The sequence below is a fragment of the Poeciliopsis prolifica genome, unplaced genomic scaffold (assembly GCF_027474105.1).
Source record: "Poeciliopsis prolifica strain line A6 unplaced genomic scaffold, Auburn_PproV2 SCAFFOLD074, whole genome shotgun sequence".
Classification (NCBI taxonomy): domain Eukaryota; kingdom Metazoa; phylum Chordata; class Actinopteri; order Cyprinodontiformes; family Poeciliidae; genus Poeciliopsis; species Poeciliopsis prolifica.
Genome location: NW_026562449.1, coordinates 1,328,622 through 1,353,391, shown reverse-complemented (window position 1 = coordinate 1,353,391; position 24,770 = coordinate 1,328,622). Strand labels below are relative to the sequence as shown.

Genomic DNA, 24,770 nt, shown 5'->3' with positions numbered 1-24,770 from the left:
AGCTGCTGCTGATGATGATGATTATGATGATGATGTGTCTGGTGAGTTTTTCTGGCCTCTTCCAAAACCCCAAATTAAACAGCAGCTCAGTTGCAGTTCGCTCAGGCATGAACAGCAGCTCAGTGACCTGGAACAATAAACATCTATTTAATTAAAATCTGAAATCCCTGAGGTGATGTCTAAATCATGACTCTCTCTGCTGTTATCGATCAGCAGTTCTAAAGTTACAAGCTTTTTTTGGTCTGTTTTTTCTAGTTTCGCGTTTTCCAATTTGACCGCTAGATGGAGCCAAATCACAAGACATTTAAGTGAGCCAGTGAGTTTGTTCATTTTTGCGTGGTTTTGGATTTAACAACAATAACAACGACGTTTGAGTGAATTAAGATATTTAAAGAGGCGGTTTCCTCGGACACGCAGTTTCTCCTCGGACCCCCCGCTGGCAGCAGCTCGTGTTGTCTGGATAATTAGATTCTCATGATCCGCCTCTCCCCCCTCCGGCCTCTCTCTGCTCCAGCCTGTCATAGTTTCATTCGTGTTCTTCTCGGTGATGGAGCAATGAGGATGCCGAAACTGGACTTCCTGTAGAGCTTTTCCCTTTTCTGCCACCTTTTACTTTTCTTTCTCACTCTCATTTTTATTTATTTATTTTTTTGGTCTTACCTGTTTGCTGCCATGCTGCGGGTCATAGTGGAGTCTGCCGCGGGTCTCCCCAAGAAGAAGCTCGGCAGTCCTGACCCAATTACTTCTGTGACTTTCAAAGGTACGACTCACTTCCAGGTTCCAGGTCCAGACTGATTTGCAAGCCAATATTTAGTTTTTCTAAAACGTTAGGTGCAATTTAAAGAAAGAAATACAACTATCTATTTAACACTTGATCATTATTGATGTACAATTTTAGATGCTATATTTACACATTTCATTTATGCCAAATAGAAGATATATATATGTGGCTAATTTGATCTGAACAGCATCCTATGTTGTTTCATACAAAAACTTAAAAAGTTTTTGCTGGGGAGTGGCTGATCCGGAATCCACTGGAACACACACACACACACACGCACACACACACACACACACACGCACACACACACACACACGCACACACACACACACACACACACACACACACACACACACACACACACACACACACACACACACACACAAGTACACACGCGATTGTGATGACAAAGAGAGATGAGTTGGAAATTATGGAAAAGCTATAAAATGACTGTAACTGGAGCAGAAACATTTGTTTGATCCAAAGTTTAAAATCCTGATAATTCTAAATCAATAAGTGTTGCAGGATGCTTCCTGGGTTCAGGTACTCCTCCCAAATTCATCATCATCATCTGTCAACGATGACAACCTTCCTGTTTTCATGAAGCGTTTCTCTTCCAGATGAGAAGAAGAAAACCAAATCGATCAGCAATGAAGTGAACCCTGTCTGGAATGAGGTAATCTGCAGAAACACTCATCATTCCTCCAACTCAGCACATCCTTACTGTGACCCCATCAGAGTGACCCCTCACTGTAAAGCAGCACCAATCAATAGTTTGCTATCATCATGAGATTGTCCCAGTATAGCAGTATTTACTCTTCGTGTTCCTCAGGTGCTGGAGTTTGATCTAAAAGGCGTTCCGCTGGACTCCGGCTCCCAGCTAGACGTGGTTGTGAAAGACTACGAGACGATTGGGAAAGATAAGTGAGTTAAATTCAGTCTGAAGGCTGTTGGTTTTACTCAACACAGGGATTTTGGTAATGAGGTAGTCGGCATCTAGTCTTTCCTTTGATGAAACCTTAAAGTTGCCGTTGTACAATCTGAGTTTCTATGAAACCTTTCATCCTCTCCACAGCACATTAATGAGACTATTGTATATTATTCAAGGAAAGATTGAAAATTTCAGAGAATGGAGTTACTGCCTGGCTGTTTCCACCCGATCACACCCACCTCGCCAGGCTGAGACTTGCTGGACCGTGTGGGATGACAGATCTTGATTGAGTAACAATGGCTCCCTGTTAGTTTTCTGTCTCAGAGTAGGATTTGTCTACAGAACGCTGAAAATTCCTGCTGCAAACATCAGGAATTTTGAAGCAGGAAAGAAACTCGACCACTGTGAACTACTACGACCGTAAACTGGATGTTGCCTTTTAATTAAAGAAACATGTGGTCCCAATCTGTGCCAACCACAAGAGAATGTTTCCATCCTTGTTGACCATCACTAGTTACGGCGACAAAGCCTCGTCTGATATTGAAAGAACCTCGCAGAGTTGGTGAATTGTTTTTACAAATATTGTAGTGCTTGTGTGTTTCCCCTCATGCCAGTATTATTTCCCGTACTTGCTAGGCTGATCTGAGGAAGTGCGTTACTGTGCATTTATTTCGTTAGCTGAACTCTGCATGCAGGGGTTGTGTGTTCCAGGGGGAGGGTTTTGTCGAGGGAACTTTGTTTTGTGTTGATGCTCGCTGACTCTGGTGTGGACGTGTAAAGTTTGTTTGCATCGGCGTTAGAGCACATAAACCACCCGGCTGTGTTCCTGTTCTGTTATCTCCATTAAAGGAAGATCAACATTATCTCCTCCTGGAGTGGTTTTTATCCTGCACCTTCACAATCCGTCCGCGGGCCCCGATAACAATATAAAATATGTAAAGCTGTATTCAAAGTTTCTGTGCATGTGCTTTGCTGAGTAAAAGTTTCCCTTGTGCCTGGGCAGTCATACGGAGGGAGGTGCGTTTCCAGAGCATGAGCTCAGTTTTCCACTCTGCTGTCCTGCCTGACACACTCCCAGAAGATTTAAACAGTGCTGGCAGTGGGGAGCTGTGCTCTCTCTAACATAGTTTTCCAGCTACTAATGGGTTATTTCCTGTTATCATGGCAACAGGTTGGTCTTGATAACCTTTTTTTTTTTTTTGTGGTGCAGTGTTACGTGTAATTGTTAGCATGTCTTTGTAGGAAAGATCTGAGCTCTGGATCCTGAGTGTTTTAAACATGAGAATGGAATTCCTTTAATTATCCCATTGGGATCTGAGCATTGGCATGAAAATGGACAACCCAGATTGTTTTTGTGGTGGCTTCAAGAATGCTGCAACTGTAGTCGCATTAGCAGATCAGAAGAATATTCAGTGTTAAAGCAGATATCTTGTCAAAACCGATCTTATAAAGCTGAAACCAACACTCTTCTCATCCTGTAAGTCAGGGGTCTGCAGCAGGTCTCTTTTTTCCAGTTTTTCAGATGGCAAACACACCCGACCATGGTTAGGGTCCACCTCAGGAATAATTGTGGAAGTGTCTGTAAGATGGGGAAACCGAATAAATAAAGCTCTGACACGCTGACCTGTACAGGAAGTCATCAGGAAGTTGTCTCTTTCCTCATGCTGGGACTATTTTCTGAAACCTAACTGCTTTGCTACATTAATCCTGTCATTTTCACTGATATTTCTCTAACTTCTCTTCTGTTCAAGGTCAAAGCCCTCATTTTCTCAATCTTTTCTTTTTAAGAACCCCTCAGTGTGAGTTACCTTGAGAAATAATGAGATTTAGTTTTATACAAACGGGCTGTAATGCTGAAAAATGATCAAATGTTACAAGCCTTACATGCATGTCATAGAAATAGAACAGATAGAGTTCCATTCACCGTCCAGCGCAGGGCCACACTTAGATCACCATATGGATCAAATCAAATGAGGCAAAGATTGTAGCGAGTTTAGCTTTTTATTCTTTTCTGTATCCTCCCTAAAAGTTAGTCTAATCAGTTTCAGTCTGTTTATGTGACTGATGGCAGTGTCGCATAAACATGGTTATGTGAGCTGCAGTGTGTGCGTGTAAGCAGATGATAGAGGCTGAAACAGATGGAGGAAAAGACAGAATCCATAACAGGACATGAATTATTTCAGGGTTGTCCCCTCAGGCTTTTAGCTCTTCCCAGGTTTTCCTTCTTTTTCTGGTCTGGAGGTGATGGAGGCAGCTGAGAGAGCTGTGGTCTTTCCTTGTCATCAAGTGTGTGCGACTAAAAATCTAATAGCAGAAGCAAAACAGGGCTGCTGGCTATTGTCAAATGTACAAGAATACCTTCACTTCCTTCTGGGCAGAACCGTTGTGTAGGCCACACAAGTCCAACCTGACTCTTTTATTTCAAAAATCCTGAACACAACTGGCTCCTTGGGTTAAAGAACCATGCCAGTATGAATTTTCCATTGAAGATCACTCTGACTGCCACTTATAAAAACTAGGCAAAGTGATAGAGCCTCCATGTAAAGGATGATTTCACTGTCACACACAGCACATTGTTGACTGTGTGTCTCCACTGGTGACCAGACATATTTGCTTGCAGCAAGTTGGAAAGAGAACAGAGAAATGGAAACAAGTGGAGGCTGATGTTTACAGTAACCTCTGAACTGCATGCAGCAGAACAGAAAGAGGATACTATGCTTTCTATGGTTCATCGCTGGAAAGAAGCAGCAAAATGGTTTGTGACTGAAAGCCTGTCACTGAGGAAAACTGAAGTTGAACTTCTGGACAGAGATCATCTACTGAAAAAACTGGAATTGAACTTTTCCAGTCGCATCATCTAATTAGAGCATTATTCAACCAGTTGCACTCATTAATGCACAGATTGTTTGGCAACTTGAGGTAACCCCTCAAACTCCAAGCTGGATTCAAATCTTCAGTTTTTTTGGATTGCAAAAGAACCTCACTACACCCATAGTGACCTCACTGGGAGAATGTGGCAAGTTGTAACTCATCCATAGAAGCTGGTTTTATGCAAACAGAAGTCATGCACTTTTATCATAATCACAGACAGTCTTGGCTTCTAGATGAAACAAGCTGTTCAAAAGCACCTCAAGGCAAAGTTACCTCTGGAAATGACCTTCACAAGTTCATATTGTAATTTGTTACCTAGCGACGCCAAAGAGACTCTGTTCCTTGGAAAAAAGGGGACGAGTGTAATAGATGTATTAGTGAGCTATTCTGTCCCACATAGGGATGTCACAACAGGGGCAGACTAATGTGGGAGTGGGGTGTGTGTAGAAGGGCAGCAGGCAGGATTTGAAGGATGTCTGAAGTTCTTCTGTTCTGACATTTCACCATTAAAAAGACTGCATGTGTTCAGACTGCTGCTGCTGCAGCCTGGCCTGCTGCTGCTGCTGCAGCCTGGCCTACTGCTGCTGCTGCAGCCTGGCCTGCTGCTGCTGCTGCAGCCTGGCCTGCTGCTGCTGCTGCAGCCTGGCCTGCTGCTGCTGCTGCAGCCTGGCCTACTGCTGCTGCTGCAGCCTGGCCTGCTGCCGCTGCTGCAGCCTGGCCTCCTGCTGCTGCAGCCTGGCCTGCTGCTGCTGCTGCAGCCTGCTGCTGCTGCTGCTGCTGCAGCCTGCTGCTGCTGCTGCCTGGCCTGCTGCTGCTGCTGCTGCTGCTGCAGCCTGGCCTACTGCTGCTGCTGCAGCCTGGCCTGCTGCCGCTGCTGCAGCCTGGCCTCCTGCTGCTGCAGCCTGGCCTGCTGCTGCTGCAGACTGCTGCTGCTGCAGCCTGCCACCTCTGCTGCTTTCCTCACTGAGGAAGTGATCCTTCGTCTTGGACTTGGGAATCTAATATCTAACTCATTCCTAACTACGGTACATGATTAGAGGTTTTAGAGAGTAAATGGACATTAGTTAATTGGAATCTGGTCTGTACTCAATTAAACCAAAGCTAAACACACTGGAGGTGTTTTAAAGTGATTCTCATTTCTGCTGAGAACAAGAAGCCAAATGAATGTTTTGTTTTGATCACAAGGATAAGTGGCTCTGCTGTCAACTGAATACCAATAATTCAGCTTGTTGATACAGGAAGAACTGTTTACCTTCAGCCATTAAGTGATACAAAGGATTATATCCTGCTCATATTTATCTCTGACTCACCACAGCTCAACTAAAGACTCATAGCCTGATTTAGCCACTGGATATTTACAAAGGAAGTTTATATTTCTCATGTTCTCTATAAGCCGATCTCTGTCTAGAAGGAAATTGTAATATTGTGCCCTGGTCTCAATGCTGGTGTTTGTTAATCATGGGTGGATACAGGCTTAATGTACAACTTGATCTCTTAATAAGTGAACTCTTTTAGCTGAAAGCTAAACCGGCAGCAGGAACTCAGTCAGAATCCAGAACTGGTGCTCCATTTGATGATGCAGGTTTTTTCTCTGAAGGGGAAATTGGTGACAGAGAAATGCAAGACTTTATCTTCCTGAAGCTCCTCCTTTATAAAACCCTCTTGACACGATTCAATTTTAAAGGGATTTCTGAGTACGGCATTTTTCTTCCCAGTGTGAGGACCCCCTTCAAAGTTTACAAAAGTGAAACTTTTTTTTAAATTCTTTTTTGTTTTCTAAACAAAAGCAGTTCCGCTGACTTTGGAATAATCATACAGAACAACCTTTGCAGCCATCACTGTAGACCTTTGACCTTTAGGGTACGTCTACAGAAAGCTAAGGTCAACCTAGCATAACTGACCTACTGCCCTCTCCACTCTTATTTGCTTTTAATTCAAACATTTTCCTGACTTTATGTAGTTGTCAATTAGTAGTGGTGATCTCCCCTTTTCTTTCATATATCAGGCGTACATTTAAGATTTAGCGGGTTGACCTCTAGAATCAGTGGTAGTCGTGGACGATGAGCAGCTTTATTCCCTCCACCAGAGGGCGGGATCTTGCATCTGTGATGTCATGTTGCAATATGTCCTACCCAATCAAGCATGTCATTTTCTTCTTGTCCTCCTTAGTCTTTTATTTGATATAAAATCTAAGCTAAACTAGGATGTTTCCTAGTTTAGGTTAGATTGTTGTTTCTTAGGAACCTGCTGTTGTCATTTCTACTGTGGACTCCAGACGTTCCTCCTATTGGGAGTCCAGCCAAAGTTTAGAGTTACTCAGCCTGACCAAACATGATGCAGTATGATTTATACACACACTTTGATAGTTTGTTCTGGACATGGCTCAGTAGATTACATTCCACCCACAGAGAACTGGTTGAGATGCTTTTTCTCTCAAAGTCGACTTTCAGCTCTTTGTCAGTTCTGTGTTTTGACTTTTCTGCTTTGTACAAAGCAAAACTATTTTTCATTAAAGCATAAACTGAGCAAATTAAGCTATGCAGGTTTTGGCTGAGCGACAGGGTGGAAACAGAAATTCATCACAATCATCAGTGTGTGTGTATATATATATTAAAGTTGATATTGCAGCTGTAAAAGATAAAGAGCTTCTCAGTTTTAAGTCTTATTTAGAGCATTAAGCAGCAGGGCGGCTGCACATGAACCGACAAAATGTGAGAATCCATGAATGAGTGGAACCACTGCACCAGTCCTGCTCTTCACACAGCTCTGCGTATGATCAGGTACCAACGCTGCAGCCTCAAAGTGACTCACTCTGGTAGCTCTCAGCTGTTTGGACAGCAGCAGTGTGCAGAAACCCAAGCAGACAGATTGAAGAGTGAAATGATAGTCCTCTGGTCTGGTGAGTTTTGTTTGTCTGTGAGGGCGGGGCTTGTTAGCTCTGGGTGTTTCCCTCTCTGGGCTCTTTCTGTGAATGTGACCTCAGCTGAGCACACATCACTGCATCCACTGTCCCTGTCACCGAAGACATCCTGACCGACTCGCAGCCAAGACGGTCAGGAGAATGGATGTTATAAAATCAGCAAAAGTGGCACGCTGACTTTTACCTTACGACGTGGAAACAATTCTGTTTGCTGTTTTTGATTTGTAGATTCCTTGGGTCCACTAAGGTTTCTCTACGAGACCTTGCCTCTGGAAAATCGAGATCTCTGCCGTGCAAAAATGTTCCTCTGGTCAATGACAACGGGCAGGGCATTGGAGTGAGTGTCGTCTTGTAAAAGTAACGTAAACATGATAAGCAAGTCGAATGAAACAGAGCTGAGCAGGTTCTGGTTTCCCTGCAGGCTACGATAGACCTGGTGGTCACCTACGACCCTCCAGCCAATGCCGTGCCGAACCCCAACGACCCCCAAGATGGAAATGCTGCAGTGGACGCTGGTCTGTTTCATAGTGAAGCATTGCTGCAAAACTTTGGCCGACTGGATTTAGTTTACTGAATCTCGGCTCCTCTCTGTGTTTAGCAGGAGGAGGAGGTGGGGATGAGGAGGGGGATGAGGCTGTTCCCGACGGGGCCCCGAGTGGCCCAGCTGGAGCCCCGTCATCCTCCAGCCAGGCTGGGGCTCTTCGTCAGAGGCTGAACCGGGCGCAGAGGCGACACCGACTCGCCAATAAGCCCCAGGACTTCCAGGTCAGTTCAGTAGTTTTTATTTATGGGCATTTTGGTAATAATTTTTGATGACTTCAGAATTGAAATGAATTTGCTTCTTCAAATCGTCTAATTGTATTGCAGTAGAATAATTCCTTACCGAAAAATGTAAAAAATCAAACATTTTAACTTAGATTAATTAAGAAATAATAGTTTTTAAAGTCATTGGTGGATCATTTCTGCATCACTTATTTATCTGCATGCATGGATGATGATCCTGCTGAACGGTCAGATGAAGAGCTGGTTGTATTCCAACCCAGTGGGTTCATCTGGTTCATCCAAACAACTCATGAGGCCATTGCTCTGAAGGCCCACAGCATCACAGGTCCTCCACTGTACTGAACAGTGGATGTGTGACCTGCTTCACCCAAAAACACCACCTTGAATATTTGTAGCCAAATCATTTTAAGTATCACACTAAAGCATATTGTCGGTGTGTCCAGCAGTAGTTCTGGAAACTTGATGTGAAGATTTTCAGGAATCTGTCGATGTGAGTTTGGAGGTTTAGCTTCATAGCCGTCCTGCTCATCATTAAATCTGTTACAAGAAGCAATGAATCAATGATAAACCTGATAAATTAAAGCCAGCTCCATGACTTCCATTTACAGGATTGTTTGTGTGTCATTCTGCCAACAAAAGTCTTTATTATGGTCTCAACTATTTAGTTTTATTTAGAGATTTCATAATTTATTATATTTGTTATTTCTGGTTTTTTTACTTATTTATTTTTCATCCTGGATATTTAAAATGTCTTTCACTTCTAGTGTTAAATGTTTGCTAGATTTAAACTTTGCTCATCTTTAATAATGTTTCTTGCATTAATATGCCACTGATATTATACTACCTGAAAATGGTCTTGGGACAACAATATTATCGTTTTTCGCAATAACTTCTGGGACGATTTATCCCAGAGAGCTGTCCTGACAGGACTGCTCTCTGTGTCTGGTGGAAAGACGAATCTGGGTTTTTGTCCAGCTCAGCAGTCAGAAACGATGTGTTTATGCTCCATGGAAACAAACCAATTAGTGGCTCTGATAAACTAGAAAAACAGAAAATAAAGATTAGCATCTTTTTTCACAGCAGCAGTATAAATCTCCTTCAATTTAACATTGACTTTTTGTTTCTTTTTTTGTGATTATTCTCCTCCATTTAACAGAGGAATTCAATTCAAAGGTGTTTTTTTTCTTCACACATTTATCATCCGTATGAATAATATAAACCTAAATTCTTCAGATAAAGCACATTTTCTAAATTCTGAAAATAGTTTCTGGTTTCCTGATTACCCAGCCTGGGTCAACAAATTTAATCAAACAGAAAAAAAGTTTTTTCTGTTTGAAAAAAGTCTGAATTCTTTCTCCCAGAACCTCGACTTTTACCCTACAAGGAGAAACATCTGAAGAATTCTGCTCCACAAAGCAGCTTTTTTTTTTTTTTTTTTTCCAGCCATGACTAAACAAGTTCTGCTCAAATGAGATGAAAATGTTTTGTGATACTCTTGAATAGTCAGGTGATGAACTTACATGGTGACATGACTATGTTGTTCCATTTTTTCCCTCTAATCCCATTGTTCTTTTACATGCAGTCCACTCATGAACAGATCCACTCTGTCTTCCAGATCCGTGTTCGGGTCATGGAAGCCCGTCAGCTGTCCGGAAACAACATCAAGCCTGTGGTGAAGGTTCATGTGTGCGGACAAACCCACCGGACGAGGATCAAGAAGGGAAACAACCCGTTCTTTGACGAGGTTTCGTCTTTTTCTCTGTTGACGACACGAGCTTAAGTGTTCCTCCTCGCTGTTCTGCTCCGGCTCTCGTGGATCCTCGTGTGATTGGTTGTTGGCTTCTTGCAGATCTTCTTCTACAACGTTCACATGCTGCCGTCGGATTTGTTTGAACAGAACATCAGCTTCAGGGTTGGTGCAGCTCATGGAAATGTTGTGGTTTTCTGCTCCAGCATAAAACCTGATTGTAGTGTTTTATTTATAGGTGTATAATTCATATTCACTGAGGGCAGACAGCCTAATGGGTGAATTCATGGTAAGTATTAAGTGGCGACCACTCATACGTAGTAATTTTTATAATAAGTGTTTATGTCCCAAGCAGACCTCTCCTTGTTTTTTTTCTCACAGCTGGACGTTGGTTATATTTATGATGAACCAGGTACGTTCACACAGCCCATTCAGTATTTTTCAATGCATGTTGTATTGAGAGTTTTGTTCTTTTTTTGTCATTTCTGAAGGGAATTTCAGAGGATTTTTCGAAACAGCTTTCCATAACACTTTATTTGACAGAGTGTCCATAAGACTGACATGAGCATGAAGGAGTCTTTATGAATGTCACTGACCGTTGTCATGAAATGTCATTCGGTAAATAATGACACATTTAATGCAAAGTTGGCACTTTTAATGGGCTCTCAATGCATCTTTTAAAACAGCTTTACATTAACAGTGTCATTATTTACCAAGTAACACTTCATGATATCATTCATAAAGACTCCTTCATGTTTATGACAGCGTCATGTCATTCCTATGGACACTCTGTCAAATAAAGTGTTACCCTACTTTCTATCATAAGACAATATGTTTCTTAATCCTGTTGTTTCTTATGAAAATGCTGAAGTCGTTCTCAGAGAGAGAAACTAATTGTTGCCTGGTAAAAGTTGGGTCAGCGCAGTCCGAAGCCCTCGTGATCACATGTTATTTAGCTGCAACAGCTGCAGAAATTCCAGGTTTTCAGTTGGAATTCCAATAGAACTCCAGGTTCTGAACCTCTACAGTCTGAACTTCACACTTATTTTGAAATTGTTTTCTGCAAAACTCAAAGCACAAATGTGAAAAACTCAAAGAAGGTACACCCAACCTTTCTTCTTCAGACATAATCTCTGAACTCTTCACAATAATAAATATGGGTGAATTCACTATACACGGCACAGAAAAGCTCCTGTTTTGGTCCAGATGTAAACAATATCAATCCCAGACTAAGGCATCCAGAAGCACATGTAATTGAATGGCTAACACATGCGACGGCATATTTATAAATCCAAAACGAGGCCAAAAGTACAAACAACAAAAAGACTCTGCAGTATTTGCCTTCTATACTCTGAATGAGCAACGGTTGGAAAAAACGACAGGCAAACATCGGCTCCTAAACTACAAGGTTCTAGTGAAAACAGGTTGCTGCTGTGTTCAGGCACCTCTTCCCGTGTCTAGAAATACATTTGACTTGGAGCAAAGTGTCATTCATTGTGTTAACTCTGTCTTTACATATTTGTTAATCTGTAAACTCAGACGACTAAGCAAATCTCTAACAAAGTATAAGCTGTGGGTTACTGAAACAGCCAAAAATGTCCATCACTATGATGCACACTCATCAGATACACACTGTAGCTGTTCATGTTCAACATGGTGGACACGGAGAAGTAGGCTGGGAGTTTCTGAAATTTTAAATCAAAACCCTGTTAGCTTTACAGATTGGTCCAACAAGGAGAAAATATTCAGTGGGGAGAAAAATTGTGAAGATGAAAATCCTTATCAGAGGAGAATGACTAATTTAAAATAATACCTGGAAAACAGTAAAGGAATGACTGCAGAGTTTCTGAACAAAACATGACGTTGAAACAAATGGCCTGCACTAGCAGACGTTGACACTGGGGGTCACTTCTGACAGAGAGACAGGAAACAGGCAGCAGCACTGACCAAAACACTGCCTTTAGCTTCAGACGCAACATTACCCTAAGCATAAAAGCATGGATCCATCCTGCACATTTTGGGTCCTTTCAGCGACTGTTAAACATGTTTCTGCTGCTGATGTCCATCCCGTCATCCAGCAGGATAACACGCCATGTGACAAATCTCAAATGAGTCCACTGGTTTTCTGAACTTGACAATGAATTTACTGTCCCCCAACGGCCTCAGCAGTCACCAGATTTCAATCCAACACAGCACGTTTGTGCTGGAATGGAAGCGACTGTGAAATCGTGTTCGTACGAACTGAAAACCGCAGAGGAACGCTTGAATCTTTCTCTGCTTGTAGCCGAGGGGCCGGGGAATGCGTGAATGTCGCGTCCTGATTATATGTGTGGTCATTCTGCAGCCCATTGTGTGATGAGGAAGTGGCTCCTGTTGAATGACCCAGATGACTCCAGCTCTGGGGCTAAAGGCTACCTCAAAGTCAGCCTGTTTGTTGTGGGGACGGGAGACGAACCTCCGGTATGTGGTCACTGATTCTACCCGCGCCCCAATTTTAATAAAGAATTTGCTCCCGTTTTCCATTTATTATTTTTGAATTCTGTTCTAACTGCAGGTGGAGAAGAGGGAGTCTAATGACGACCAGGATGACATAGAGAGCAACCTGCTGCTGCCAGCAGGAGTCACCCTGCGGTGGGCCACGCTGTCCCTAAAGGTGTTCAGGGCTGAGGACGTTCCCCAGAGTGAGACGAGATGAAATCAATCAGATTACGAATCTCTGTCTGATAAAACAAATAACGTGTTGCTTTCTGGTTTTCAGTGGACGATGCATTTGTCCAGACGTTGAAAGGAATCTTTGGAGGAGAGGAAAACAAGAAGAACCTGGTGGATCCTTTCCTGGAGGCGCGGTTTGCTGGCAAAAAGGTTTCAACTCAGTCCAGTTGTGTTAGCCAGTTAGGGATGAACGATTTAGCTGAAATTGTTCATCCATCCATATTAATAATTGATTAGATTTTGGTTTGAAGTATTTGAAGTACAAGCAAACTTTTCCTGTTTTTTCCAGTTTTCCCTCAAAATTGTTTATTATCTTTAAGCAGTTATGAGGAATGGTGGCAAAACCTTAAACTGCTGCTGCGCAAGTTACTCAACATGTTGTCGCTAGGTAACCAAAGAGTGAGCTACTTGATCCCACCTAGCTAGCTTAGCTAGCCATGAAAGATTCAGCAGCAAAAGCCTTTCCTTTGCCTACATCTCCCAGAATGCTGTGCGGTTCTGGCTCAGATTTCAGTGAATATTTTCATATTGAATATTACATTGGACATATTGTCTATTGGTATTCATCACGTGTCTATCACAACATATTATTATTTATGCCCAGTTCCAGTCAAAGTCCTTTAAAAAGAAAGCATAAATGTTAACTGCTGAGACAAAACACTAATAGCGGCGTTTTTCTGTGTCCAGTTGTGCACTCAGATCATTGAGAAGAACGCGAACCCGGAGTGGAACCAAGTTTTGAACCTTCAAGTCAAAGTAGGAAGTCCTGATCCTGTTAAAGATGATCAGGTTTGGAAAAGTTTAGTGGGAATGATTTCTTTTTTTTTTTTTTTTTGTCTTTGCTGCAGTTCCCGTCCATGTGTGAGCGCATCAAGCTCACAGTGTACGACTGGTGAGTTCTTCTGTTTCAAAGCATCCAGGCTGCAGCTGTGTATTGTTTGGTGGAGTGAAATACAGCTGGCAAAATGTGCCTCCATGTTTCTGCAATGTGGTCAGCGACATTCTGTCTCTCTCTCTCTCTCTGTGTGTGTGTGTGTGTGTGTGTGGTGTGTGTGTGTGTGTGTGTGGTGTGTGTGTGTGTGTGTGTGTGTGTGTGTGTGTGTGTGTGTGTAGATGGCCCAGCAACAACCACTTGAGAATAATGCAGGGCACTGACTCAGACTGCGGTGGCCCTTCCCTTTTCCCTCAATAACATGTTCTGTTGGCTGCGCTGAGCTAATTTTCATCACAGTATCTGAAAAAAAACCCAAAAAAATGTTCACATAACTCAGGTTCAGGAAGGCCAGAGGGAAATGAGCTTGAGAGGAAAAAGTTAGAGAAATGGTGTTAACATATTTAAATCTCGGTGTAATTTGACACCATGCAGAAAACTTCCAGACCCAAAGCAACAAAAAAAAAATAAAAATTCATTTTGTCGTCTTAGTGATGAAACCATAATAACTCACTTTACTGTGTTGTTTTAAAAAATGTAGGGAAGATTGACATGTCTTTACCTGATGTTTGGCTGCAGGGATCGGCTGACAGGAAATGATGCTGTTGGCACCACATACCTGAACCTGACCAAGATAGCCTCCTCTGGTGGAGAGATGGAAGGTACAGGACTTCTGTTTCAGCCCAATGTCTGAAAAGTGCAAAAACTGGAGGAGAAGTTTTCTAATCCAAGTAGCAGAACTTTTAAATTGTTCTTTTTTTTTTCTTTTGGAATAGAGGAACATGCAGATAAGGGGGAAATGCCATCGTTTGAAGGTTCACCTGTGCTTTTTGTTCTGTGTTGCATGCAATGTAATGCATTGAGCATGCTAGCGCTTGCGATTAGCCATGGGCCGGTATGAAGCTCTCACTAAGCTACACTTTCCCACTAACCGATTCAGACTTGGATGAGATTTATTTTGTTAAATTTACAATGTTCCTAAAAAAGGAGGCAAAATAAAACACTATGTAACAAATCAATAGTTTATCAAGGAAGGAATAGGCTGAAGCCAAGGCTTGTACTTCCCCACCCTTTTGCATATGGAATAAAACAAAACTTGTTTTTATTTAAGACAATAGATTTTATGGTCAGTTGTGAATAAGTCATTTAATAGACTATAGCCCCCTTCACTTCAGTTTGTTCCTGCCTGCTTCCCCAGCATGATCTACTAACAAGTAGAACTTTGCTCATGTAAGTTTGTCCAGAGATGAACTCTGCTGCCATCTCTCCAGCTGACTCAGAGTCTCAGGTGGGTTTCCTGCCCGTGTTTGGACCCTGCTACATCAACCTGTACGGCAGTCCCAGAGAGTTCACGGGCCTCCCGGACCCCTACGAGGCTCTGAACCTTGGCGAGGTACTGGCACCATTTTCTTTTAGCCTTCTCTTTCTTTTGTACGATAATCTTGAGTTCCTGATCATTTGGACTCCCTATAGGGAGAAGGAGTGGCGTACAGGGGAAGGATACTGGTGGAGCTCTCCACGAAGCTGGAGGGGAAAGCAGACAAAGCAGTTGATAGTATCCACAGTGATGACATCCTTGTGGTTCAGGTACTGCAGCTGTTCATCTCAGAGGGACTATATCATGTAAAATTGACTTTTTTGAGCTTTACATCGTGTTATAACGTTATTCCCTCATCAAAAACAGAGCTGGAGTGTTGCCTCGATTCTTTCTTGCATCTTTGAGAAATTGTTTAATCTCCATGGCAACCATTCACCTGTGCAAAACAATTGGGTGGACCTAGCCCCACCCAGCTCCCGAGCTTCCACCTCACAGACAAGCCCTTCCTCACTCAGCTACTTCAGACTAGCCAGCATCAATTAGCAAACACCTGAATGTTGGCTGAGCTCATTATAGGAGATGCTTCTCTGTCCAACACTGGTAAAAATGTTATAAAAGTGATAGAGGAGCCATGTTGTATGACTTGCTGAAGGCGGAGTTTCACAAGGAGCAGCAGTTTTTAAAGAGACAGAGGCCCACTTCGAAGGCGTCAAATTTCTTTAAAGTTGTATTTGACAACTCTTGGCAACTGATAATTTTATGACAACTGAAGGTAACAGTTACTTGATAGTGTTGTAAGATAGTAATATGTGCCTGGAAAATACATAATATTATCCCTTTTAAATTGCAAATTTGTTGCCTGGAATGAGTTTATAGAGGAAATTATATTTGCCAATTAGTTTTTATAGTACAGTTATGTTCTATGCTGTTCTTTTCTCTTGTCTGATAACCTTGTAGCATTCTTTTGGAGTTTTAATGGTTACTCTGGTGAAAAAAATCAAACATTATTTCAATATCTTGTTTTGTGAAAGAAAACTGATTTTATATTATTATGGCTTCTCTTTAAGAGCTATGACTAACAGAAATATTTATGTTCTAGGTACTATGTTTTGAGCGCCAAAATAATGTATAATGAATCAGTTGGTGATGTCACACTGTGTGAAAATTCTTACAGTTGAAACAGTCGCTTTGTCTTTAACAGAGATAAGAGCATTAAGGACAGAATATGAACTGTAAACATATTCCTTACATAAACTCTTTAACTCCGATGGAGGTTAAAAACTCAAAAGCAATAAAACATCAACTTTATAACCATGACCCCTCCCCTGGACCCCAACATGATGAACAACAGGGACCTACCTGAAGCCAGAGATTACCAGATCACAGCTGCAGCCTTGTGGCCCCTCAGGAGGCCCCTCATGCTCCATCGCTCTGTCTTCAGCTGGACAGAGCTGCACATGAACAGAGCGGCGCATCACTTTGCTCTCCTGGATCAGACTAAATCCTGGTCTTTAATCTGGGCTTTAGAACAAGTTTCTTCAGATCCAGGCCTCCAGGGCCAGTGTCCCTCAGCTTGTCTCTGGTCCAACACAGGCTTGGTCCCTCAGCTTGTCTCTGGTCCAACACAGGGTTGGTCCCTCAGCTTGTCTCTGGTCCAACACAGGCTTGGTCCCTCAGCTTGTCTCTGGTCCAACACAGGCTTGGTCCCTCAGCTTGTCTCTGGTCCAACACAGGCTTGGTCCCTCAGCTTGTCTCTGGTCCAACACAGGCTTGGTCCCTCAGCTTGTCTCTGGTCCAACACAGCTGAATCAAACGACTGGCTGGGGAAGTTGACTGGTTATTGGCAAATCAGTTCTGGTAATGATCTGATTATTTGACTGAGGTATGTTGAACCAGGGACACATCTTAACCCTGCAGGACCCTGGCCCTCGAGGACATGATCTGGAGAGCCCTGCTTTATGTTTACAACATAAGATAGCTGGAAAACATGCCCTGAATTGTGTTAAAACTGACATTCTTGTCGGGCAGGAAAGTTTAGTTTAAATTCTAACATATTTTGTGCTTCTTAGTTTTTAATTATCTCCTGACAACTGCTGAAACAGGAGATGTATTCCCACAATAGTAACTTTCACAATGAAGAGTGTTGTTAGCATACCTAGCATAGCATATTAGAACTTGTTTTAATGCATTTATTGACAGGTAAAATTATGTAAGTTTCAAGCTAAAAACCATCCCGTTCTAGTTACCGTTAAAACTTATTCATCATTTCGACAACATAACTAGCATTTTATCATATCAAAGTTAACATACTGTTTTTTCTTCCCCATTCTAAGAAATACCAGCGAAGAAGAAAATACTGTCTGTGCGCAGTCTTCCACAGCGCCTCCATGATTCAGGAACCTGGTGAACCCATCCAGTTTGAGGTCAGCATTGGAAACTACGGCAACAAACTGGACACCACCTGTAAACCCCTGGCCTCCACCACCCAGTACAGCTGTGCTGTATTTGATGGTACGTGATTAAGCTCTTTGTTTACAGTCACTGATGTCACCAACAGTCTAAATCTCTAAACGAAACGCTTCAAGGCTTCACTCACCTGTGGTTCTGTTTCCCAGGTAACCATTACTACTACCTGCCCTGGGCAAACACTAAGCCAGTGGTTGTTCTCACGTCCTTCTGGGAGGACATTGGTCACCGCCTCGATTCTGTCAACATCATCCTCTACATCACACACCGCCTGGTAACATCAGTGTTTTCTTTGCTAACTAAACGCCTGATGCAACATATTTATTTTGTTGGGACTTCTTGTTGTGTACAGGCTGCTGTATGTAACTTTTATTTAAAAGAAAAATATTTTGCATATTTAGGTGACTGTTACTATGTCGTAGCAACATAAGGTGAGATGGATGAAAAAATGCAACTAGAAACAACAATTAGAGCCAGGGGGCGGGGCTTAGCACTGTCAATCTTGTCCCCCACCTCTTCCCCTTGTTTTCTGCTCCCACTCGAGTTTCTCCCTGTCAACAGAGCCTCTCCTGAATGCTAAGTCTAGTTAGCATGGCCAACCAATGTTGACTGATAAGTGGTTTTCCTATAACTATAGGTTGTTTCTTCACCATTAGCACAGTTAGCAGTGAGAACGCAAAGTTGATTGACAGCTCTAAGCCCCGCCTCCTGGCTTTGATTGGTTGTTTCTGACGTGGAGGCGGTGCATTTCTTCAGACACCTATGGAAGCACAGGGAGGTGAAACAATCTTTTTCACATATTGTTTGTCCCATGCTGTCACAACATGGTAACAGTTTTAACAACTATGTAAAAATAAAACTTTTTTTTTTTAAAGTTGCACACAGCAGCTTTAAATCTGATTTGAGAATATGTGAGAGGGAGCTGCTTGTTCAATGTTCTGTGTTTCATGTTTTAGCAATCCAACCTGGATGCATTTAAAACCGCCATATTGGCTAAAGCTCCCGACAGCCAGCTGGTAGAGGTGTGGATGAAGTTACTCGATCAATTGATTGAAGACTTGGACAGGTAAACATAGAAAGGATCCATTACCTGCTTGTCCAATAGGAGATGCTCCTGTTAACCTGACTTTTTGTAAAATATTTACATATTCAGTTTCAATTGTGGTTTATTCCAGTTTCACTTTGACCATAATAGATTCAAAGTAAAGCCACCTTCCTAAAATAATGGCCTGTGTTGTTTTCTTGCCAAGTAAAAAAATGACAAACAAGAAAAGTCACTTTTGCCAGAAAATGACTATTTTACAAAGGTAATAATGATTGTGACCGACTGTGTGTGTCCTCGTGGAGTTTCCCCACCCCTGACCTGGAGGGACGCTCCAACCTGACAACTCTGGACATCCAGATCAAGAAACTACGAGACAACGATCTGACATCCATCAAGGTGGCAGCGAGACGCATGAGAGAGGAGGCCAGGGAAATCCCAGACACGCTGGCGGACATAGAGAGCTGGGCAGACAAGCTCAACCAGCTGGCCGATGAGGTACACACACACACACACACACACACAGGAAGCCCTGAGGTTTGAGGCTGGTGTTCCGGCTGGTGTTCAGGGATTATTTCAAAAACTCCTAATATGGCCAAAGTTTTCCCTGCCAACATTCTTCTTGTCTGCAGCCCCAGAACAGCATGCCTGACGTGATTATCTGGATGCTGCGCGGCGAGAAGCGTGTGGCCTACTGCCGCATCCCGGCTCATCAGATCATCTATTCCACCTACAGCGAGCAGGCCTGTGGGCAGCACTGTGGCCAGACTCGGACCATCTTCCTGAAGGTACACAGTGCGGGGGGGAAAGAGATGCTGGACCAGATTCTCCTGTTAGATTTTGTGAACTGCCACTTTCTTCATCATCTTGTTGAAGCTTTGTGGTGTTCATGCCCTCAGTACCCCATGGACAAGACCAAAGGCCAGAAGGTTCCGGTTCAGGTCAGGGTCAACATGTGGCTGGGCCTCTCTGCACATGAGAAAAGGTTCAACGCATTCTCAGAGGGAACCTTCAGTGTGTTTGCTGAACTGGTATGAGATTTCCACAACAGAGCTTTTAAGGAGAATTATTTATTACATTTTTTTTTCAAATAAAGGTTTCAATTTAAAGTTTCATCCAGCTTGGAAGTTACTTTATCAACAACACTTGAACTGTTCAAGATTGTTTTAGAGGTAAATTCTGAGAAGTGTATGATCATGTTCAGCCCCCTTTACTATGATGCTCCTAAATATGCAGCCAACTTCCTTCAGTTTGTTTCACTTCCCGATTAGAGTACAATCCTCTTCTTTGTAATGTGGGCAAACGTTTAACTCTCGCTATATGAAGCTGAGCTCCAAACATAATTGCATAAATGTCAACAAAATAAATAGAAGTGTATGGTAATAAAAGAGAAAATGAATAAATGTTTCAGGATATACATGCCTGTGCAGTAGATTTCAGTCGCCTTGTCGTCTGCTGTGTTGCAGTATGAAAACCAGGCGAAAGTGTTCGGGAACTGGGGGACCACCGGACTGGTGGGCCGCCACAAGTTCTCCGATGTGACAGGAAAACTGAAGCTGAAGCAGGAGTACTTCATGCCACCCAGAGGATGGGAGTGGGAGTCCGACTGGTTCATCGACCCGGAGAAAGCGTGAGAACATACGGGTTATTGACGGGAGACAAGTTTGTCTGAACTCGTCTTTGCTTATTTAGTCAATTCAACACAGAAAAACGTATTTTATTCACCAGGACTAAATTTAATGGGCCACACTTCCTCTGCTTTGTTCACATTTCTCTCATTCCACAGAAAATGACTTGATGTATGTAGCAGGATGTACCAGTGAGCTGGAAGTTCTGGTTTCCACAGCAGTCAGTCTTGATGTTTGATGAAATCCCCCCAAAACGAAATCAGCTCATTATTATGATGTGGCTAACAGAGCTAGCTTTATTGGCTCTCTTGCATTCTGAGGAGATGAATGAGACAAGTTTGTCTTGATAAAAAGAAATGGATGTTGTCAACATCACTGAGCAATACTTCAGGGTCTGTTGTAATGCTTGTAATATTGGGAGTTTTGACCAATCCCATAATGTCAAATAGACTTCAAAAGAACCAGGTTTGTTAACAAAAAATATGATTGTGAGGTAGCCATAGAAGAGATACAAGAAGTTTTTGTCTTTTTTATCAAAGAGGTGACAAAGGGCTTCGTGTCAGATAATTACTTCTCATTAATCAGAGAATAGAGGCATCAGCAGCCTGTGCACCGCCCCTTTAATTAGTCGCAGTAAAGGAGGCAGCGCTGTGGGGAAGCGTCAGGAGGAAGTGTCGTTTTGAAAACCTGTTAAATTAATCCTAACTGGAATCAAAGTAAAGCATTTCTGCCTCCCTCATGGTCGTTTCCGTAGAAACTTCTTCTGTTTTTAAAGCTTCCCCGTGTGTCTCCAGGCACCAAATTACATCAGTCAGTCGGTTCCAGTTTTTCACAATCCCAGGATTGTAGAAATTCGTGCCAAAATCAACAAAAACCCGCATTTTTTCATGCTTATGCAGAATTGTGTTTGTTGCAAATTTTCCGCAAAAAAAAGCTAACTCCCAATCTGCAGGTAGCAGCATTTCCTACTTCTGCTACACTCAGCTCTACTTAATGTCACATTATTGTCTGTGATTGACGTGGTGAGTACAACAGTCACATGTAATGTCATGTATAAATGCAAATATTTGCAAAATTCCTTTTAAATATTTGAATTTAAAAATAATATAATTGCAAAGAAAAATCTCAAAAACAGACATGAAATCCCGGAGGGACTGATCAATGTGGAAAGACTTTCAATGTTGAAGTAATTACAGAATGTAGACACAGCTATTGATTTATATTTTACTCATTTGCTAATGGCTTTTATCAAAACCCACGAGAACCGTCATAATTTATATGTGGCCCAAAATGAGTTTGACCCCTCTGCCTCAGGGCATTATTTCATTTTGACCCAACTTCACTGAATATTTGCATACGTTCTTTTTGTTGAAAGATGGTTTGGCTTTGTTTCAGCCTGCTAACCGAGGCAGACGCCGGACACACAGAGTTCATGGACGAGGTGTTCCAGAACGAGAGCCGTTTCCCGGGCGGAGAGTGGAAGGCCGCCTCGGAACCGTACACAGACGTGGTGAGAGCAGCGAGCTGCGGCGCAGAGCACGCATGCACACACACACACACACACACCCCCACACACACACACACACACACACACACACACACACACACACACACACACCCCCCCCCCCCCACACACACACACACACACACACACACACACACACACACACACACACACACACACCACACACACACACACACACACACACCATCAGGATCTCTACGGCAAAAATACACAAACTTGGATGCTTTAATATTGACTAAATATTAAACTGCGGATGATCTCTGTGTTACTCAGTTGCTTAAAAATAAAAAAAGAGATGCACGTTCCTGATTATGAAAATTCAGCTGACCCGATTTGTGTGTTGGGCAGAATGGAGAGAAAAGCCGAAACCCTAAAGAGTTTGACTGTCCTCCGGGCTGGACGTGGGAGGACAGCTGGACGGTGGACATCAACAGAGCTGTGGACGATCAAGGTGCAGAAACTCACAATGTGTCATTTTACTTCCATTAACTGAGCTTTTGATCTAATCAGTGCTCCCACTGCCACCTGCAGAAATACACAGCTGGTCAGTCAGAAACAACCAGTCAGAGCCAGGAGGAGGGGCTTAGCGCTGACAATCACCTCAAGTAATGGCAAAGGAACAGCTTACAGTTACAGGAAAACTGTTCATCTATCATCATTGTAGTAATGAAGCAGAGGGCAGCGCATATTCTAGGGTAATTGACAGCGCTAACGCCCTCCTTCTGACTCTGATTGGTTGTTTCTGAAGGGAGCAAAATAGCTTGATTTCTTTTTTTTCCTCTGAGATAATTGTCATTCTGTCACAACTCCACCTATCCCTAACAGTTTTAAGAAATATGTAAAAAAAACAAAAAAAAACAACAATAAAACATTTCTGTGTATAAAAGCTATATAATTTAAGTGCAGACCACTGGCGATTTAGATTCCATGAATTAAGAATTGCATGCAACACAAATGAATGTGTGAAGGCAGGTTAATGAATCAATCACATATAAATATACGTTTATTTCAGTGGAGCTGTACAGCAGTGAGCTCTGCAGCAAAGGGCTGTCAGTTAATACAGGGGTAAAAAACTGAAATAACATTAGAGAGTGTGTGTGTGTGTGTGTGTTCTGTGCAGGCTGGGAGTACGGGGTGACCATTCCTCCAGATGATAAGCCCCGATCCTGGGTCCCTGCTGAGAAGATGTACCACGTTCACCGGCGGAGGCGGCTGGTCCGGCCCCGAAAGAGAGCAGCACGTCCCGCCGGAGCGGCGCCGGAGGTTGGCACCCAATGCCGCGGATTAGTGTAGAAACTGTCAGAAATGCATTTCTGCATTTATCCATTTAAGGAAAAATTGTCACCTTGAGATGTTTGTTCTCAAATGCACAGAGGAGAGATCACGGTGACCCTGACGGATGGGAATTCTCCTCCCTGATTGGCTGGAAATTCCATCGAAACGAGCGCTCCTCGGACTCGTTCCGTCGACGGCGCTGGAGGAGAAAGATGGCACCTGAAGATCGCCTGGGAGCCTGCGCCATCTTTCAGCTGGAGGGCGCATTAGTGAGTGAAACTGGATCCGCCGTCACAGACAGATTCTCGTTTAGAGTAGCAAACAGTCCTGTTGGTAATTCAGAGGAAGCAGGAACTGACTGTGAGCTTAATGATTCATCAAATATTTACCTGTGATTAATGAAAGGCCGGCTCCTCGGATGCAGTTTGGCTTGTATTTGCCATGTGACATGAACACGGCGCTGAAGCATGTTTCTGCTTCGGGCTGCAGGGCGTCGACACAGAGGACAAGGAGAAAGGCTCCAAAGGCGACGCCACCAAGCTGTTTGGTGCCAACACCCCCACCGTGTCCTGCTCCTTCGACAGTGAGTCACAGACAATCAGAACATGACAAACCACAGGACAGAAGAGTCAGATGAGAATTTGTTTGATTTTCCTTGACACCTCTGTAGGGTCGTACATGTACCACCTCCGAGTCTATCTCTACCAGGCGAGGAACCTGAAGTCTATGGACAAAGACAGTTTCTCTGGTAAGATTTTATCTGTGGGCAAAAGATACATGGATCCATGTCAGGAGATTAAAGGATCGCTTCTGCAGCAGGTCAAACGGTGCTCTGCTACCGGGCCGCGTTTGAAAAGTGACGCAGTAAAATATTAACTGCAATATTTGGTTTATTTAGCCTGGGAAATAAACAATGTTCATTTTCAAAGTTATATTATAATCATGTTCATACATTCATAAATATGTGCAGTTCCAGATAAAATTCACAAGGCAAATATTTAGTTAAAATGAGTATTAAATTTGAAGCTACATATTTCTAAATATGTAGTTTACCAACTAAATATTTATCTCTGTCATGAATATTTAGTCATGAGTTAAATATTTAGCTTGATGGCTACATTTTTAGGTCTGAGCTAAATATTTGAAGAAAATATCTCAATTGAAGCTAAATATTTAGTTGGCAAACAAAATATTAATAAACTAAATATAAATGTATTTGTAAAATCAATTTTTAGCTACAAATTAAACAAAATATTTAAATCAAAAGCTAGTCAGTTGATGGGACTGTATCACAGACCAAGTTTTGAAGTTACCTGGAGAGAAGCAGTTGACCATCATGTCCGCCACAGATCTGCCTCTCTAACATGGCGAGTCATCGTGTTTTTAATAACTGACCCATGCAAATGAAGATGAGGTAAAATCATGTCTTCCTGCATTACAGATCCGTACGCGCACGTCTCCTTCCTTCATGTCAGCAAGACGACCGAGAAGCTCCGAGCCACGCTGAACCCGACCTGGGACCAAACTCTGATTTTCAACGATGTGGAGATTTACGGAGACCCCAAGAATGTCGGGGCCAATCCTCCAGACGTGGTGCTGGAGTTCTTCGACAGCGACCAAGTGGTAGGCTGCATGGTGGTGCTGAAAGACTGAAAGATCCCATTTGCAGATGAAATGGCTTCAAACTGTAGACGCATTGTTCAAATGCTGAACTTTCATAGGGCTGAAAATTGACTTTTCAAGGGCTAATTTTTCCTCAGGACAGATTCAGCAGGCCTTTTATTATATATTATTTCCTTGGAAAAACAATGTCCATCTCTTCCCCTCCTAATGGGTGTGA

The 24,770-nt window shown here is 42.7% G+C and overlaps 1 protein-coding gene across 3 annotated transcripts in view; it reads left to right on the top strand.

Moving 5' to 3' along the window:
• Positions 1 to 237: 237 nt before the first annotated feature.
• Positions 238 to 24,770, top strand: part of LOC129352321 (myoferlin-like) — a 35,860-nt gene continuing 11,327 nt past the window's right edge. The window contains exons 1-33 of one of the 3 annotated variants that reach the window (XM_055021259.1): positions 238 to 760; positions 1,402 to 1,457; positions 1,614 to 1,705; positions 7,732 to 7,840; positions 7,925 to 8,018; positions 8,105 to 8,268; positions 9,902 to 10,030; positions 10,136 to 10,198; positions 10,272 to 10,322; positions 10,415 to 10,445; positions 12,378 to 12,493; positions 12,588 to 12,714; positions 12,792 to 12,895; positions 13,433 to 13,501; positions 13,594 to 13,637; positions 14,256 to 14,338; positions 14,453 to 14,491; positions 14,948 to 15,069; positions 15,150 to 15,263; positions 17,328 to 17,505; positions 17,610 to 17,734; positions 18,417 to 18,526; positions 18,808 to 19,000; positions 19,135 to 19,290; positions 19,402 to 19,533; positions 19,969 to 20,132; positions 21,526 to 21,640; positions 22,004 to 22,106; positions 22,776 to 22,918; positions 23,029 to 23,199; positions 23,420 to 23,513; positions 23,601 to 23,678; positions 24,372 to 24,553. In XM_055021259.1, the coding sequence (XP_054877234.1) occupies positions 673 to 760; positions 1,402 to 1,457; positions 1,614 to 1,705; positions 7,732 to 7,840; positions 7,925 to 8,018; positions 8,105 to 8,268; positions 9,902 to 10,030; positions 10,136 to 10,198; positions 10,272 to 10,322; positions 10,415 to 10,445; positions 12,378 to 12,493; positions 12,588 to 12,714; positions 12,792 to 12,895; positions 13,433 to 13,501; positions 13,594 to 13,637; positions 14,256 to 14,338; positions 14,453 to 14,491; positions 14,948 to 15,069; positions 15,150 to 15,263; positions 17,328 to 17,505; positions 17,610 to 17,734; positions 18,417 to 18,526; positions 18,808 to 19,000; positions 19,135 to 19,290; positions 19,402 to 19,533; positions 19,969 to 20,132; positions 21,526 to 21,640; positions 22,004 to 22,106; positions 22,776 to 22,918; positions 23,029 to 23,199; positions 23,420 to 23,513; positions 23,601 to 23,678; positions 24,372 to 24,553 (3,639 nt within the window). In that variant the 5' untranslated portion in view covers positions 238 to 672. Of the gene's footprint in view, positions 761 to 1,401; positions 1,458 to 1,613; positions 1,706 to 7,731; positions 7,841 to 7,924; positions 8,019 to 8,101; positions 8,269 to 9,901; positions 10,031 to 10,135; positions 10,199 to 10,271; positions 10,323 to 10,414; positions 10,446 to 12,377; positions 12,494 to 12,587; positions 12,715 to 12,791; positions 12,896 to 13,432; positions 13,502 to 13,593; positions 13,638 to 14,255; positions 14,339 to 14,452; positions 14,492 to 14,947; positions 15,070 to 15,149; positions 15,264 to 17,327; positions 17,506 to 17,609; positions 17,735 to 18,416; positions 18,527 to 18,807; positions 19,001 to 19,134; positions 19,291 to 19,401; positions 19,534 to 19,968; positions 20,133 to 21,525; positions 21,641 to 22,003; positions 22,107 to 22,775; positions 22,919 to 23,028; positions 23,200 to 23,419; positions 23,514 to 23,600; positions 23,679 to 24,371; positions 24,554 to 24,770 lie in introns of all 3 variants that reach the window. The other 2 variants (XM_055021258.1, XM_055021260.1) reach the window with 2 other exon arrangements.